Source organism: Pelobates fuscus, chromosome 4 (assembly GCF_036172605.1).
Source record: "Pelobates fuscus isolate aPelFus1 chromosome 4, aPelFus1.pri, whole genome shotgun sequence".
Lineage (NCBI taxonomy): Eukaryota > Metazoa > Chordata > Amphibia > Anura > Pelobatidae > Pelobates > Pelobates fuscus.
Genome location: NC_086320.1, coordinates 17,271,411 through 17,291,025, shown reverse-complemented (window position 1 = coordinate 17,291,025; position 19,615 = coordinate 17,271,411). Strand labels below are relative to the sequence as shown.

General features: G+C 39.5%; 1 protein-coding gene across 2 annotated transcripts in view; it reads left to right on the top strand.

Moving 5' to 3' along the window:
* Positions 1-19,615, top strand: part of ADGRB1 (adhesion G protein-coupled receptor B1) — a 500,908-nt gene that overhangs the window by 259,368 nt on the left and 221,925 nt on the right. For both annotated transcript variants that reach the window (XM_063451001.1, XM_063451000.1), the window contains exon 4: positions 7,823-7,930. In XM_063451001.1, the coding sequence (XP_063307071.1) occupies positions 7,823-7,930 (108 nt within the window). The remainder of the gene's footprint in view (positions 1-7,822; positions 7,931-19,615) is intronic.

Genomic DNA, 19,615 nt, shown 5'->3' with positions numbered 1-19,615 from the left:
AAATAATTTTATAGGATAAAATAACAAGAACAAATATATGACAGATCTGCATTAAGTCTTTCAAACCAATGTTCAGCTAATCCATTGTTAAATCTATATCTGTTGTTGATTCTTAAGGGCTTTAGACAAGACTTCACTTTCAGACAGATTGCAATTCGTCCAAATTTAAGCAGATCAATGGGTTGTCAGAATTCCATGACTCTTAAGGCATGTGGACATTTAACTAAATGATTCGGGCAATGGGTGAGGATTTGTGATTTGGAGTTCCAACGGTGATGATTGATAACAAAAAAGCTGATTAATGGTTTATGGACCATCAAACATTTTTTTCCTATAAAGCTTCTCTTTTTATTGGCACCATGAGCAGAACTCTGTATCATGAAACAAACCTGTTTGTGAATATTCTGTTTTGGTTGTTTGGTGATTCAGTCATGTGATGATTCAGAGTATCACAATTATGCTGACCTGACAATTGCCCAAAATTCAGACAAATGGCATTTTGTTTGAAATAAAAAGCACAAGGGTGCTGAGTTCCTCTGGGATGGGAATACAATGAAGTTAGTGGAGGCCCAGCTTGGCTCAGTTCAAAATGATTTTGAGTAATTTCATTTTGATGTAAATGTAGAAAATTTGATCAGTCAAATCCATCCTGAGTGATTGCGAATAAATAGCCATTAAGGTGAATCAAAGCATGACCAAGTATAGGTGGATGACCTTTCCCATTAGATCTGATTTTGTTCCTCTCATGATGAATATATATTCCCATCAGGAGGTTATGGTATTAGTGTATAGTAACACTGTGCATTGGAAACCTCTCTAGGTGTTGCTGAGACTTCGTATCGGTTTCTCAGAAAATTGTAGCAATGAAGGAAGAGCATCACATGAGCACAAATGTTCAAGAGACCACTTTGTTTTAAAGAGCATCTGAACCAAATTGATTTCTAGTGCTTGCAATATGACAATAATACAGTCATTTTAAACCATTTCATTTCACCGACTTCATGCGGGCCTATAGATGAGGATGGCCAGTGTTTATGTATTGATTTTATGTCACTAAATGCACTATAATGCTTTATACAAAGATACACCTCAACGGTCTCCGTGACCCAAGCCCACATCCTCTATTTATTCCTCTCTGGAACACAGAGCAATTGTCTCAGCTTATAAAGAGTAGGTTTTATGACTGACTGACTCTGTGTTATGAGGGCTTATTATTTTTTTTCTTTGTTGTATACCTTTAGTAGCACAGATTTTTTTAAAAAAAAACAAAGGAACATAAATGCCACCACAACAGTAGAAACACTATGTACTGTACAAATTAAAGGGTTTCTTTTTCTTTTTTTTTTTTTGACCAATTCCTCCATGTCCTGTTTATATTTTTATTATATTTACCACACTCTACAGTGTGTAAAATGTTGCTGTGATGTGTAGTGCTGTGCTTATGTTCAGGAACACGTACAACACCATGAAGGCACTTGTTCACGATGGGCAAGGAGCAAGCCCGTCAAAATCAGCATGCTATGTGGAGGGTAGGAAAAACGAGGCACATGAATGGCATTATAACAACCTCAAGCAGATAAAGTTGTAATGTGTCTACAGTGTTCTTTTAATTAGGTACACCAATTAATGAATGCATATAGCCAAACAGAGAATAATGCACTCAGTTATATATTAGACTTGCAAACATGCGCATAAAGATTAGTTAGAATAGGAAATATATTCAGTTAATTTAACCATGCTATGGCTGTTGGTAGAGGATCTGGTGGTTTGACATATTTATGGCTACAGTCTGACATTTTTCAAATGTTTTATAATTCATTTAAAAAAAAAAATATTCTGATGGGGGAGAACTGTTTGTAGGGCTCATGATAGATTTGCTGTTTTCTAGAAGTTTATTCACAGTAAATCAAGTCTAGGAGAAGGCTACCTGGTCTACCTGAAGGGAGGAATAAAAGTAATATGTTCAAACAGAAATCAAGCCAGGATGTGAGCAAAATATGTTTAAGAACAGAATACCTAGCTTGGTGTGATTCTTGGAATGTAGGCCGTGATTTAATATTGTTGGATACGCTTTTAAAATGAGTTAATAATTTATTTTTTTAACATCAAAACATTAAAATACAAAACATATAAAACATATATCATATATAGAAATATATCAATGTGTAAAATAAATATAAAAATATTTTAAAATATATATTTTTTTTAATTCTTTATTTTTCTTGTGCATAAGATTACATTCACTTTTGCAACGCCATAACAGCGTGTGCAAGCAATTACATAGCTGTTCTTGGCGTAGCTAAGATGTTGCACATTTTATATTTTGATGAAATAGACTAGTAACATGTAGGTTCGTTAAATAAAATATGTACACATGGTAAAGCAGGTTAATGAGAACATCGGCTGGTTAACCTATGTGTGCTTGAATGTTGAATATGATATAGGTTTTAGAATAACCAATTGATACTTGATGTGTGGCATGCTAAGCGGTTAAGTTTGCGCTGTTGGCATATGTGCCATAAAGTATACCCCACTATGCTTGTAGTAGGCTGTTCCGAAAGTTAGAAGGCTGAGTAAGGCCCAGTGTATTGTGCCGTGATGGGGTGCGGTTTCCTCGTTGTAGCCGTGTAAGTGGGTGTGTGGCTTGTGAAGTATCTGGTTGCTGGGTGTGAGTTACGCCTGTCTGTCTACAGTTTGGGGGTATGCATTGTCTAGCATCCGCCTAGGGCAGATGGGGTGGGGTGGGAGAGAGAGGTAATTGATCGGGTGGGTGGCAGAGGCGTGAGTGTGTTACGTGTGGATATCTGGCATCATCTGTATGTGTGGTAGTGAAGAGAGGCTAAGAAGTGCAACATTAAGCAAAATAGGCTAATTAGGTTAAATACAAATACAAAAAGAGAAGTCCTGCGCTTAAGCAGCAAGGACTACAACACACATCAGCCCCAATATATAGTAAAAACCAAAGAAAAGAAAATGTTACTTGCGCTTTCTCCTTAATCCCTATGTATATTTAGACAAATGGAGGTCATTTCGTTGCTCCAATGGCCATTGGAGGGATGCCCGCCTGCCAACGTCAAGGCAGACCCCCCTAAGCGGGTCCTAACACTGACCCTTCAGCCTGCTTCCTTGAGCTTCTGGCAAAGATATCTCTAATGAGACAGAAAGGGGTATTTTTTATATACACCCCTATACTTATTAACCCTTAATAGGGAACACATGGGATGGGTAGCAGCATTGTAACCAGGCTGTGTGATGCAAAGTAAATACAAATACAAAAAGAGAAGTCCTGCGCTTAAGCAGCAAGGACTACAACACACATCAGCCACAATATATAGTAAAAACCAAAGAAAAGAAAATGTTACTTGCGCTTTCTCCTTAATCCCTATGTATATTTAGACAAATGGAGGTCATTTCGTTGCTCCAATGGCCATTGGAGGGATGCCCGCCTGCCAACGTCAAGGCAGACCGCCCCTAAGCGGGTCCTAACACTGACCCTTCAGCCTGCTTCCTTGAGCTTCTGGCAAAGATATCTCTAATGAGACAGAAAGGGGTATTTTTTATATACACCCCTATACTTATTAACCCTTAATAGGGAACACATGGGATGGGTAGCAGCATTGTAACCAGGCTGTGTGATGCAAAGTAAATACAAATACAAAAAGAGAAGTCCTGCGCTTAAGCAGCAAGGACTACAACACACATCAGCCACAATATATAGTAAAAACCAAAGAAAAGAAAATGTTACTTGCGCTTTCTCCTTAATCCCTATGTATATTTAGACAAATGGAGGTCATTTAGTGACCTCCATTTGTCTAAATATACATAGGGATTAAGGAGAAAGCGCAAGTAACATTTTCTTATCTTTGGTTTTTACTATATATTGGGGCTGATGTGTATTGTAGTCGTTGCTGCTGGCCCAGTAGTAATGGGACTAAGCGCAGGACTTCTCTTTTTGTATTTGTATTTACTTTGCATCACACAGCCTGGTTACAATGCTGCTACCCATCCCATGTGTTCCCTATTAAGGGTTAATAAGTATAGGGGTGTATATAAAAAATACCCCTTTCTGTCTCATTAGAGATATCTTTGCCAGAAGCTCAAGGAAGCAGGCTGAAGGGTCAGTGTTAGGACCCGCTTAGGGGGGTCTGCCTTGACGTTGGCAGGCGGGCATTCCCTCCAATGGCCATTGGAGCAACTAAATGACCTCCATTTGTCTAAATATACATAGGGATTAAGGAGAAAGCGCAAGTAACATTTTCTTTTCTTTGGTTTTTAATTAGGTTAAATAAGCAAACAAATCTACCATAACATAAAAAAACGTGGGGTCTTGGTAGGTGACCACAATTTGTGGTTTGGTCAAACAGTCCCGGCCATGAAATTTTTTTTAATAATATGAAATCCTTTTTTAAGTTTTATCCAAATATATTGAATCATGTGAAAACCTTATCAAACAATAAATATTACATCGTTTTATTTTGAAATTAGGAACAATTGGCATACCAAGATATTGACAGGAACTAACAGTTTGACGTCTTAAAATGTTGTTTAAAGTGGAACTGTCACTTCTCCGGAATTTATACCATGAAATAACAAACTGAAAATCTTATATAACAGGAAAATCTACATTTTCTTAAACATTTTAGTTAAGATTTATCAAATGACATTATAATCCAGTTCAGACAAGGCAAAGCCAGAGTAAACATAGCAAACGAAGAGAAGAAATAAAAGCATTGTTTAATTGTTCTGCTTTTCTGCAAGCTTTCTTTGTAATTAATACCTGAGGCAAAGGACAGAGCTTATAACAATGATTGACAACGAGCTAAGATGGAGGCCCTCAGTTGCAGTTTGTTTTATTTTTCATACCACATTAAATATAGGGAAATGTAAACATCTTAAAAAATACTGGGAAGTAACAGTTTCCTTTTAAAAAATTACGTTAAAAGAAACATGTACTATCTACATTGGGCTGTTACAGTAACTATTTAGATTCATGGACTCCTTTAAAGGGACACTATAGTCACCAGAACAGCTTATTGAATTTGTTCTGGTGAGTAGAGTCATTACCTTCAGGCTTTTTGCTGTAAACACTTTTATTTCCAGAGAAAATGCAGTGTTTACATTACAGCCTAGTGATAACTTCACTGGCCACTCCTCAGATGGCTGCTAGAGATCCTTCCTGGGTCATGGCTGCCTAAAATGCATCCAAACATTCAGTATCTCCTCCCTCTGCATGCAGACACTGAACTTTCCTCATAGAGATTCATTGATTCAATTCATCTCTATGAGGAGATGCTGATTGGCCAGGGCTGTGTTTGAATCATGCTGGCTCTGCCCCTGATGTGTCTCTTTGTCAGTCTCAGCCAATCCTATGGGGAAGCATTGTGATTGGATCAGGCCACCACTTCTGATGATGTCAGCAAAGGAAACAAAATACAAGTAAGATTTTAGTATATTTAGGGAGGCATGACAGGTACAGGGGGGCTAGATGGTGGTTTTAACCCTAGAGGGAGCCCAGGAGGTCGCCTGAAGTGATTCACCTCTCAATTAGTTTTACATCTTTAGATGATGCTGTAATCTGTATTCATATGCACTGTAATAACATTGGAAAGTTACTTAATAAATAGGGTTATTTTAATAGGGACAGGAAGAACCTGATATTTTCAGAATAGGTCCAGAAATTATCAAGAAAATGCCTCCTTTCAGTTCATATTATACCATGCCAAACCAGATAATAATAAACACTTTTAAGAGGGCTGTAATTGTTGGCTGATTTGAATTAAGCTGTAAAGCAAATACCCATCTCTACATCTCAGTCTCTTCTAAATATAAGATCAGTGACTGTGTTTAAGGTTTTCACAACATCCTGGAACATCACATCAGAGACAGTGCTAACTAAAACAAGTTATGTTATGTGTGTGTTAGGGGTGAGGTCAGTGGTGTGTCCTGGTTTTGTGCTGCTCACATGCCCCCACCCAACCCTTCCCCCCGTCCCGCCTTTTAAATACACACATACACATTCACTGACAGATACGCATACACTAGCTAACAGAAACACCCTCACTAACAGACACACACAGACACACACTAACATACACACACACACACATTCACTAACAGACACACACAGACACACACTAACGGACAAACACTCACTCACTAGCAGACACACACACACTCGCAGGCAAACACACTCACACTAACAGACACACACACACAGTCAGGCACACACTAACAGACACATACACACACTAACAGACACACACACTAACAGACACACTCACTAACAGACACACACTCACTCACCAACAGACACACTCACACTAACAGACACACTAACACACACACACACACACACACACACACACACACACACACACACACACTAACAGACACACACACACACACTAACACACAATAACAGACACACACACAATAACAGACACACACACACTAACAGACACACACACATTAACAGACACACACACACTAACAGACACACACTAACAGACACACACTAACAGACACACACACACTCACTCACATTAACACATTGTTTTTATTATTTAACCCCCCCAGCCTCCTTACCTTTGGCAATGTTGGGGGGGGGGGTTCTCTTATTCCTGGGGGGTCCAGTGGCTGCTGGGCGGCCGTCGCTGGCGGGCTGCTGGCGAGGGAGCACTTCCCCTGAGCACTCTTCTCAGCTCCCTCACGCGCTACAGAGTGATGCCGGGAGCCGGAATATGACGTCATATTCTGGCTCCCAGCCTCACTCTGCAGTGCGCGAGGGAGCTGAGCAGACAGCTCAGAGGAAATGCTTCCTCGCCAGCCGCCCGCGTGCCAGCGCCGCCCGCCCATCAGCCAGTCCATCAGCCCGACCGGCATGTCAGTTAGCCACAAGGCTAACAAGACATTTGCCCTGGGCATTTGGGGGCAGCTTTTTTTGCCGCCCCCTGGATAATGCCGCCCAAGGCAAATGCCTTGTTAGCCTCGTGGCTAAAACGTCCCTGGGTGAGGTGGTCATGTACAGTGAGGGGAAAAGGTATTTGATCCCCTGCTGGTTTTGACTGTTTGCCCACTGACAAAGAAATGATCAGTCTATAATGTTAATGGTAGGTGTATTTTTACAGTGAGAGACAGAATAACAAAAATAAATCCAGAAACAAATCAAAAAAGTTATTAATATGATATGTGTTTTTCAATTTACTTGGAATTTATTATAATACTGACAGCTTTTATGGTGTGGAGTTGGGTAACATTAGAGCCATGAGGATTGGCACATCCCTGGCACCATACCTTCACTAGGTAGCACACTTACAGATTAACTGTTAGCCACCATCTAACAACTAAATCGAATTTCCCAAAAAATTGAAAATGTACAGATAAAAAAAAAAAATGAAATCCATCAATAATATTTGGTTTAAAGATTAGGGACAACTGTATCTCAGTAAAGTAGAGTTCAACAGCATGTGGAAAAACACCAAAGTAATTATTTATTAAGAATATTGTTCTGCAAAATGTATGATTTGTGATGTGACAGATTCACTCTACACGGCAGGAATATCTGAGTTGATCAAATGTCTAAATGTGGTGAGATTTACTGAAATTGTGACATATTTAGTGCCGGTAACCCACAAGTGATACAAAACGAGACTCATGGAACCTGGGATTCTAATCTTAGTGTCCACACGTCAACCTGTCACTGTTTAGTAAATCTTTGCCTTCTGGATCGAAGGTCATTGCAATTAACAACCTCGTCTATCAAGTAGTGTTACTCCCAGTTTTTGTGATCTAGATATTTACACTAGTCATATCTTTGTTGCAGCTGCTGGAAAATATGATTCTAGAAGTCAATCCCTGAGATCTATCGATAATAAAAGAAAAGAAGACACAGATGATCAATTTCAGTTTGGGTATCCCGCACCCCAAATAGGTAAGATGTGAGATCATTAAATTATTTTTAGTGGTCTAACAAATGGAGGAGGGGATATTTATTCTAACCACAGGATATGAGTGGCATTAAATATTTTATATGTGACACATGATGTAACATCCAGCTGTAACTGTGATCGCATTCACTCTACAGCTAAAATGTGCTAAAATGTGGAGACCTTGTGATGTAACACTATAGAGTTATTTCTTAGAAATCATACAGTGTGCATAGCTATAAATAATGCACAGTGCTAAACGGTGCTGGTTCCAATTAATGCTTGTTTCATTTTATTCCGAGTGCACTTGTTTAATCTTTGAGGTCTGCTATATCTAAAAACTCTATTATTAGATTATTGAAAGTCTAGGTCATTTACGGCTCAGTCAGTGACCCCCATGTAAGGTCCGATACAGGCTTGAATGTTCTTGAGATATGCTGTAATGACAATAAAATACTGGATAAAAGCATACGATTGTTTAATTCTGCTAGATTTATTGAAAACATGTCCAATGGGAAATTTAGTCTGAAAAAAAAAAAATGTATTCAACCCAAGGGTACGCATGCATGTGTCTCTGAATGTGTGTATATGTCTCTGAATGTGTGTGTATGTGTGTAGCTTTTACAAAATCACATGTTACACTCGTGTTACTTTATGTCTGTATATCATAATATAAGAGATTAAGCCTAAGACCTGATTTTTAAAGGGCCACCCCTCTGCCAAAAAGTAAATTTTTTTAAAAAAAATCACTGTTTAGTAGATATACTTCCAATGATCTCTTGTCTACAGCCCTTGTAACCCGCCCAGACTTTATGTGGCTTTCCAATCACATACTTCCCAATGCTGCTCAATGAGAAGTCTTTGCAAGGCATGTGCTCTAAAGTTTAGCTCCACTGAGCTAACCAGACCAGGAAGCAAAAGGTAAAATTTCCTGATTGACAGCTGTGAATTGGGAGGGGGAGGGGGGTATGTAACCAGGTTAATGTATAAAAATTCTAATTTCCTTTGAATTATGTAATTTTTCACACATAAAGCAAGCTAAAATGCTTTTGGGGTCTGGAGTGTCCCTTTAAAGGGGGATGAAATGATGGTATCACTAATGAGGTGTTCAGTTAGGTGTTTATAAAAGGGCTGGGATTTGGCCAGACTTTGCAGCTGGATTGGCACCTTGGACTTGTTGAGTATTGAATCTGTAGAGAAGGACATTCTGCTGGACGTTTGCAGTGTTGTGTTTGCCTTTTATTCATATTAGTAATTGGCCGTTTGGGAGTGTATTATCCTGTTATAGGTATTTCTAAGGACTCTAATGGCATTTGTAGCAATGCAGCTTCATAAAAATGGCAACAGAATGTAAGGAAGGGGCATATAGAGCAGTAAAACTACACTCAGCGATTGTACTGAACAAGGATTTAATACAAACTTAAAGAGAGGCCTGCCATTTTAATTAAACTTTGCTGCAGACATGTATTTCCTTTCTGAATAACCCTTTTTTTTTTTAATAATTCTTTATTTTTGATGTGCTTATAGTTGATACAATCATGTTTGGTGAGCCACAACAGCTGCAGCAAACTCATGCATACATATCAGATTAGGCAAAGTCATGACATATGAGGATTCAGCACTGTTTTCTAAATAGCATAGTACAGGTAAGGCCTGTCAATAGGAGAATTATGGGTTGGGACAATCATTAAGCCGTCTGTGTGAGCTGACTTTTTAAGTGGTTTAGGTTTTGCAGTGTTAAACTTAGCAACAGCAATCTGTATGAATAAGTCCTTTTTAAAAAGGAAAGCAAGCACGACTTTATGGGTAATACAACATTAAATTGATGAGATGGGTATAAGTGATTTTAGCAGTATAGGAGCAAAAGACGTACTTATCTATTAATATACAAGCAAAACCTTCGTAGTGTAAATGTATCTTCCATTAAAGGGTTACTCCAAACTTTTTTTTTTTGTAGTCAATTTTCCATTTAAAATACCCAATTACTGTTACTGTTCAGTAGTTGCCCAATCCCACTTTCTAAAATAAAAGCTGTGAGCACTGCCTTCCATGTCTCGATCCGACATCACAGAGGGCCTTGCAAGGTCCAATCAAAGCCTTCTCATAATGAAGAATGTAATTTAAACAATTCCACCGGCTCAGAGACTATGCAAGGGGAAAGAGAGAGGTAATTTCAATAAAATCAAATAAATAGCAATATTAACGGAATAGGGTGGATGGAAGGGCATAATGAAAGACGGAGGGAGGAGAGACAAACGCTTCCCCTTGCAGCCTGTGAGAAGCACAATAGGTCTATTAAACAGACTTACATTTTATCGTACACTGACAGACAGACATTTTGCACAGAATTAACATTAGGCAGCCTGGAACAGTCCGGGCTGCCAAAGTAATCTGTGCTGTGGGGTGTAACGAGAAAATATTACATGCATTTAATTGCAATTTAAAAATGTCAAATTGAGTTATTTCCTTACAGTACATTTTTGGTTTTCATCCCTTTCTCTTTTTTATTCTTTCATGTAGAGCAGGGGTTCTCAACCCAGTCCTCAAGGACCCCCTACCAGTCCAGGATTTAGGGATTACCTGGGTGTGTTTAAGCTGTTTAGAAAAAGAAAAAAAAAACACTTTAGACACACCCAGGTAATCCCTAAATCCTGGACTGGTAGGGGGTCCTTGAGGACTGCGTTGAGAACCCCTGATTTAGAGTAACATCCCAAGTCTTCGTTGTGTTTCATTTTTGTGCAGATTATGTGATGCTAAAACATAACAAACAGCTTCATAAAGCACCAATACATATTGCTTTTGATGTGAACCATTTATCAGTGCTTTGTTACATGAAGAAGCAAACTCTTCTGACTGAAATGAATCATTGATAGCAAAGAGATAAAGAGGGAATAAACAGCAAAGTTGACTATTAGATAGATCTTTTCAGATTTTATGAAGATCATACAAAAAGTCTTAAAATGGCAATAATACCATGAGAAAAAAAAAATGTTTTCTTTTTGAATTGCAGTGTTATACGACAGCCATTGAAACATAACGAGAAAGAGATACTTAGCATTATGAATGTAATTTGCGAACCATTGAAAATGCAGAGACATTTGTGTCGAAAAATCTAATATTTTAGTATGAAGCCTCAGTTTCAAACTTACGAAAGATGAATCATTGCTTTCTAGGTTTTTCATATTATGTTTGCTTATCCCATATAATTAGTGTCTGAGGAATGAAATTACGTGTAGAAATTCATATTGATGCATTTAACTCCATCTTGGAACTGAGCGCCTCCATCTTGGTTCTCTGTCAATCAGTATTATCCTTCAATAGCAGAACATAGCAAATAGAGGCAGAGACACAATGTTTCTTCTCCTCTAATGCAAAGTGTGCCCTGAGTGTGCCAGGACTGAGCTGCATTGTGGTTTTAATTGCTAAATCATAAAAGATAATACTAAGCATTATAAACAAATCATCTTACTGGAACACCATTACCACTTTATTATTCTCTGATGAGATTTTATGTCCCATCATGCTAAGGGAAAGTCAAGCTGAGGTTGGTAGGAGTTAAATTATACATCTGATTGGATAATTGGATAGTGGGGAAGCCACTTGCTAAACAGTTTAGATGGGATATTACTACAATCAACTTTATTGGGTGGTTAGCTGAGCCTGCTTAAAATAGCCTTCAATAACTCTATATAACAACTTTATATTTGCAAGTCACCATTTTAATGGAATCATAAAATGATGTGGTGTGGTGTGGTGCGTTGAACATGAGCTTTGGATGTCTATGAATGTGGTACATGATTATTGGATATCTACTGCAAACGTGATGTCTAGAAGTAGAGAATATTTAAAGTTTTGGAAGGGACATATACATATGATGTGTAGAAGATGAAGTCGAGATCCGATGTTTATGAGGTGATATATGCATCTGATATTTTGGTGCATAAACATAGGAGAGATCTTCATCTCATATCTAGAAGGGAAGGTGTGTATCTGAGAAGACTCTTCCATTGCTCCATCAACAGTCTTCAAATAATGATATGATATGATATGATATGATGCAAATCCCTACCTCCTAACGCAAAATAGCACATGGAGAATAATATACTGACATGTTCTGTTGGGCATGCATGGAAAGCTAAATCTTAGGTTCATACTTTAGAGAACTTTGTGAGGGCTCTTGGAGCAGTTTTCGCGGTCATTAAAACCCCATCAATATTTGCGGTACTTTGATGTAGTGGTGAGCCTAACACAATAGGCCGAAGTATGCAGCCAACTGTTTCTACTTGTAATAGATTAATTTATGTAACCCTGAGTGATTTAAAACACTTTTTTTAACTTGTGTGCTAAAAGCTGATTTACACATAGTTACATAGTTACATAGCTGAAAAGAGACTTGCGTCCATCAAGTTCAGCCTTCCTCACATATGTTTTTTGCTGTTGATCCAAAAGAAGGCAAACAAGCCCAGTTTGAAGAACTTCCAATTTTGCAAAAAGGTAGGGAAAAAAATCCTTCTTGACCCCAGAATGGCAGTCAGATGTATCCTTGGATCAAACAGTTATTACCCTACATTAAAAGATTATATCCATGAATGTTCTGTTTTTGCAAGATTTATGTAGTTGTTGTAAACTGAGATAACTTCAACAATATCACTATTGCAGAATACCTGAGGGTGTATGTCCCCCAAAACCTTAATTTTATCTTTGTTACTCAATTATATTTATACATTAATATAATGCACTATAATTAATTATTAATATCAGTGTATTTGGAGATTACACTACATTATAATAACATATATAATAACTATATAAATAAATTTACCTTCTCACCCTTCCAGGTAGTATATGCGTATTCCTCATTCTTAGTCCTCTACCAGAGGCTTGGGAGTGTGAGTGTTCTGTACAATATCTTAGCTATAACTTAGCTACAACTGCACTATTCTGGACAGAGATCTCACATGTCCCACCACAAATCTCCTGAAGCCACTCTCCATAATTGAGGGTCCCAGCCCCCAACTGGGATACAATTGGGACTACTGCTGCCTATACTTTCCATATCTTTTCTAGCTCTTTTTTAAGTACTTAGCATTTGTCTACCAAATCATATTCCTTCTTATTGATGCTATGCCACTGGATATTGCCACATGTCGGCCACAGTTATCTATTGTCACCATTGTACACATGTCTGCAACCATGATTTAGGTTGGTTGGCCAGTACTTACTTGTCTGTCTGGATCTAAGTCTCATTGTATCTTAGCACTGTCATTGTCAGCTACCATTTGTGGTATCTCCCATGTGGACTTAGGCAGGTTTATTCCATATTCTGTGCAGATGTTTTGGTTTCACAAACCAAACAACTTGGTTGTGCCTCTCAGTGTATGCTCTCCCTGCTAATATCTTATGTTGGCCTCTTTGCACATATTGCACCTTTGGCCTTTCTGGTATGGTAGACCCCCACTTCTATTGAGCTGGTGCTGAGTGCCTGTTCATGTACTGCTAGGGTTAGTGCCTCAGTGCTATCTTTCAGTCCTGCTTTTCCAACCAGTGGTTTGATTTTGCAGTGTGAACCAGATTCATTATCACCACTAATCTTGTACTTATATGTTGGATGGTCTTCAAGGCTTCTTTGCACAGATTGCACCTTTGGCCTTTTTTGGTATGGTAGACCCCCACTTCTATTGAGCTGGTGCTGAGTGCCTGTTCATGTACTGCTAGGGTTAGTGCTTCAGTGCTATCTTTCAGTCCTGCTTTTCCAACCAGTGGTGCAATTTTGCAGTGTGAACCAGATTCACTATCTGTGGTATATCCCAAATTTAGGCTGGCCTTGCCAAGGAACCTTAACCTTTTCTGTTGTCAGTAGCTGGTTTGTTTGGGCTACTAGGCATTCATGCAGTGTTGTTATTTTCCTTATCCAGTGGGTGTGGATCATGCCATGTCCTGATGCTAGACAACTCTTCATGTGTTTTACTCCATGTTGGATATCTCGTACTGTGATTATAGCAGATTCTTGTTCTGGGAGCATGCAATAGTCTGCATTCAGGTTTAGTAGCCACTGGGCATTGGTGTTTCTGCCAGATGTTCTTCCAATATTGTTTATGTTGGGTCAATATGCTGTTACCCTTCTGCTCTGCATACAAATTGGATGATTTCTGGGTAAACAAGTCATTTATTCTCTTACCCCTTACTTCTCTGGATTATCTGCTCAGTCTGATTGCCAATGAGTCTTTGTTTAGCTGTTTCAATAGCCTTAGATGGACTACACAAAACATTCTTTGTATATATATATATATATATATAAATAACATACTGAGAGTATCCCTACCCCAAGTCCCTGTCATTCAGAGCATTCCTCTGTACATTTACACTACACACATGCATATACACTACATTTCCTAAGCACACACCATATTCCCCATATAACGACACACTGAAGCCCCTCTACACACACACACACACATCCACTCAATGCCCTCTATACCAACATGCACTACTTCCACTATTCCCAAACACACGGCATCCTTTATGACCGCACATCCCTTATACACATAAGCTGAAATTTATTGTAATTATGGCAGTTTCTTTTTCTTCTTCTAAATTTTAGTTAAACTGCACGTGTATCTTATATTCTGAAAAAATCCGGTATATATATATGTATTATTTTTTGCATAGTGCAAGCTAATGGCGATTTTTACAGAAAATCTTTAGCTGCCTTCCCAGTGGGAACCAAACTATGTCCTATATTTCAATGAAGTGTGCACAGCTGTGATCTGGAAAACCAAGACAATTATTCCTCAAACCATCTTGAAAACAGCTGTGATAGCAGTTTGCTGACCGACAAGTCATTTTTAGAGCCAGGATGAGTTTGTAGATGGAAATAGCTGGTAAATGTGCAATATTACTTTGAAATTAGAAAAAAAAGGGCAACATATCTGTGGGGAGTTTGAAATTAACGAGCGTCTCAATATGAAGACAAACAACCAAAAGAGTAGTTTACAATTAAGCAGCTAAATGCGATATTTAATCTGTTTTATTTCTTATGCTATCTCCTCCACTGATGTCACTAAACTGCAAAACATCTGCAGGCTGTTTGTTTCATTTTTTTTTCTTCTTTAACCTTTTCTTGTGCCAAAATTCTAAACTGTTAATGTAATCAAAGCTATTAATATTAGTAAAAGGGCACTCCGAATCCCTAAAGCAGTTGTTGAAGTGCTTTATTGGTCAACTGTATGCTCCCCTTGTCTCAATCAAGCTGACACTCAAGAGAGCTAGAAGGTTCACTACACTACACTGATCTTTAACAGGGAAGCATCAACCAGTGCTTCCCTATGAGAAGCATCATATTTATGGCAATCAAAGCAGATGTGCCAATATTCTCCAGACATGAAGGGAAGACTATTTTCACTTATAGTCCCCAATGGAACACTGGCGAAAAATGATTGGCTGCTGGATCAAAAGTTGAGTAATTTTATTTTTTTTAAAGATAGTTAACACTTTATTATAGATTTTATACAAAGTAAAAAAAAAAAAGCTAACAAACTGCAAAAACAGATAGTATAGGTAGTGTTTTTTTTTCTTAATAATTTTTTATTCTTATTCCTCAAAATGTTACAGGTAGGGCACAAAGTAAGTAAAAATAAGTAACAAGGTATTTGATATCACAATACAATTGCTCCTAGCCACGGCAGTAGGATCTTGGTCATGAAGATCAAGTTTTTTCCATAATTTATGAGAGTAGTAACAAGTTACTTAATATTTTAATTCGTGCCAACCATCCCACGCGGGGTATTGTTAGGTGGTTCAAATGTTATGGGAGGACGGGCTTGCATTATGCCTCAAATAGTGACAAGGACGTAGGCTGGGAGTGTACCCACATAGTGGGACAAGAGACTGACACACACTGAGCTGAACAGTGACATATATCATGACTAGAGATTGTGGGGAATGAGGGTGGGGGTATATAGTGTGGAGAAGTAATCCCCGAACACCAGTGATGGAAAGTAGTGAGTGACTTGTATTAATGGGCACCCATCTGAAAAGTATCATTTCAACGGTAATATAAAAGCAATAGCAATCAAAGCAAATAAACAGAAACAATAACAAATGAGAGGAAGCTGTGCTTGTTGAAGATATATGCACAGCTGGAGTGTTCAGGATACTGATGGATGCACAGTGGATGCTGGGTTTTCCCGGTTGGCAGCCGGTACGAATGGCGAACCCTGGCAGGATCCCAAGCTGGATGCTGTGGGGGCGATGCTGGTTGTTGCTGTTGTTCTCCGATGCTTGTAGACAGCCCCAGTGTTTGCAGAGTTCCGGCCACTTCCAAGGCCTCTGTAATTCTTAAAGTCACAGTAAAGTCCCATTTTGGCTCTGGACAGGTCTGGGTAGAATGTTAGTCCAAGATCATCGAAGCAGTAGGGAGATTTGTGTCGTACCGCCAACATGAGGGCTTGCCTGTCCGGCCCGTGCTGGAACCTGACTATAATATCTCTGCCGGTTCCCATGGTGCAAGATTGCGGTACCGGAAGCCGATAGCAACCATCAAGCAGCATGGCCTTGGCTTGTTTAGCTGAAAAAAAGGTTGGTGAGCAGTCTCCAGATGAGGGGAGGTATTTCTGCTACTGTAACAGTATCTGCTAGATCCTGGATCTTTACCTTCTTCCAGTGCCTGCGGTCTTCCATGGCCACCATGCAGTGCTGTATAGTGTTCTCTATTAATCGCAGTTCTTGTTCAACGCTGATGAGGCGATCTTCGTGGGCCACGGTCTAGAGATACGCATCATGGAGGCACACTGGCAATCCATTTATATCCTTTTTTAACAGATTGATGTCAGCGGCTATATGGCATTGAAGGTCCACTAAGAGAGCCTTTAAGGTACCCTCCATCACCAGTTAATTGCCAGATTTTATTAGAGGTAAGTCAGCTCTCCGCTTCTCAACAGGTCTCTCCTGCTCCCGTATGTCAACAAGGGATGATTCGCTAGACTACCTAGAGGGCCCATCGGAGAGAGGTGCTATGTTAGGCCTCATCGGATTCTGCGATCTCCATAAAATATTGCCTATTTCAGCGGTTGTTGGAGGCTTATCTGCCCTATATTTCTTGTTCTTGCATCCCATCTTATGAGGTAGGTATTGCGTACACTTTGGGGAAGTATCACTGGAAAATTGGGTGATAATAGTAGATATTTCTCCAGCCGGTTGGGAGGACCATCAAGACACATCCAGTCAATATGGTTGCTGGCTCTTCCCCCTGTAATCTTCATATTTAGATGGTGACAAAAGTATCCAGTAGAAAGTGGCTGTGATCTCTTTGTTATGTGAGACAAATGATGGATTTAATACAAAGAAAATTAGATGAAAAGCTGAATTCAATAGATTAGTCTGGTGTTGATTATTTTATCATTAGGGACAATTTGCCACATGCTACTATTATTCTTATAATTATTATTGCCATTTATATAGCACCAACAGTTTCCGCAGTGCTTTATAATATTATAAGAGGGGGGAATTAAACTATAAATAGAACAATTACAAGAACTTACAGGAACGATAGGTTAAGGAGGACGCATTCAAACGAGCTTACAATCTATAGGAGGTGGGGTATAAAACACAATAGGACAGAAGATAGCAGTCAAATAAGGTGGGAGTGAAGCAGAGCTGGAGGAGACAGTAGAGTGCTGCCCATTAGCAGAGAGCAAGAGACAGGTATGAGAGGTAGAGGTTACTCTGGGAGGCCATAAGCTTTCCTAAAGAGATTGGTTTAAAGACACTTCTTAAATGATTGAAGACTAGGAGAGAGTCCGATGGCTGTAGGCAGGCTATTGCATAGAAATGGAGCCACCAGTGAGAAGTCCTGCAAGCGTGAGTTGGCCATACGGGTGCGAGCAGTGGACAGGGGAAGGTCATGGGCAGAGCAGAGAGATGGAGATGGGGCATACCTATGAATCTGTGAGGAGATATTTATTAAGAGCAAAAAATAGTCACAGTGCATACAAAAATATAGCTAAGAGGGGCTAGAATTGTTCAATGCTTTATAGGTATGGATTAGTACTTTGAACTGACTCCAATAGGATACAGGGAGCCAATGTGTGGTGAGTAGTGATGTACCAAACTGTTCGCTGGCGAAAAGTTCCCGGCGAACATAGCGTGTTCGCGTTCGCCTCCGCGGGCGAACACATGGGCGGTTCGATCCGCCCCCTATTCATCATCATTGAGCAAACTTTGACCCTGTGCCTCACGGTCAGCAGACACATTCCAGCAAATTAGCAGCAGACCCTCCCTTCCACACCCTCCCACCTCCCTCCCAGCATCCATTTTAGATTCATTCTGAAGCTGCATGCTTAGTGAGAGGAGGGAAAGTGTAGCTGCTGTTCATTAGATAGGGAAATTGATAGCTAGGCTAGGGTATTCAGTGTCCACTACAGTCCTGACGGACTCATCTGATCTCTGCTGTAAGAACAGCACCCCAAAAAGCCCTTTTTAGGGCTAGAACATCAGTCTGCTTTTTTCTTTCTTTTTTTTTTCTGTGTAATGTAATTGCAGTTGCCTGCCTGCCAGCTTCTGTGTCAGGCTCACAGTGCATACTGTGCCCATTTGCCCAGTGCCACCACTCATATCTGGTGTCACAATAGCTTAAGCTTGACATTTAAAAGAACAACACTTTTTTCACTGTAATAGATTGAAGAGCAGTTAGTTGTCTGACAGCTTCTATGTCAGGCTCAGTGGATACTGTGCCCATTTGCCCAGTGCCACCACTCATATCTGGTGTCACAATAGCTTAAGCTTGACATTTAAAAAGAAAAAAAATGTTTTCACTGTAATAGATTGAAGAGCATTTAGTTGTCTGCCAGCTTCTGTGTCAGGCTCAGTGGATACTGTGCCCATTTGCCCAGTGCCACCACTCATATCTGGTGTCACAATAGCTTAAGCTAGACATTTAAAAAGAAAAAAAATGTTTTCACGGTAATAGATTGAAGAGCAGTTAGTTGTCTGCAAGCTTCTGTGTCAGGCTCACAGTGGATAATGTGCCCATTTGCCCAGTCAGTGCCACCACTCATATCTGGTGTCTCTATAGCGTGTTTTTACAAAGAAAAAAGTTTTCCAGTGTAAGCTTATAGCAGTCAGTGTCCTTAAAGCGGGTGTGTCAGGCCTTCAGTGTGTGCCCTGCAGACCCCTGCCAGTGTACTTTGACAGTTGCCACTCATATCTGGTGTCTCTATAGCGTGCTTTTACAAAGAAAAAAAGTTTTCCAGTGTAAGCTAATAGCAGTCAGTGTCCTTAAAGCGGGTGTGTCAGGCCTTCAGCGTGTGCTCTGCAGACCTCTGCCAGTGCACATTGCCACTCATATCTGGTGTCACAATAGCGTGCATTTAAAACCAAAAAACTTTTTTCACTATTATAGATTGAATAGCAGTTAGTTGTCTTCAAGCGGGTGTGTCAGGCCTTCAGCGTGTGCTCTGCAGACCTCTGCCAGTGTACTTTGCCACTCATATCTGGTGTCACAATAGCGTGCGTTTAAAACCAAAAAACCTTTTCACTGTTATAGATTGAATAGCAGTTAGTTGTCTCCAAGCGTCTGTGTGTCAGGCCTACAACGTGTACACTGCCAACCTTTGCCAGTTCACAGTGCCACTCATATCTGGTGTCCCAATAGCTTGCATTTAAAAACCAAAAAAACATTTTTCACTGTAATA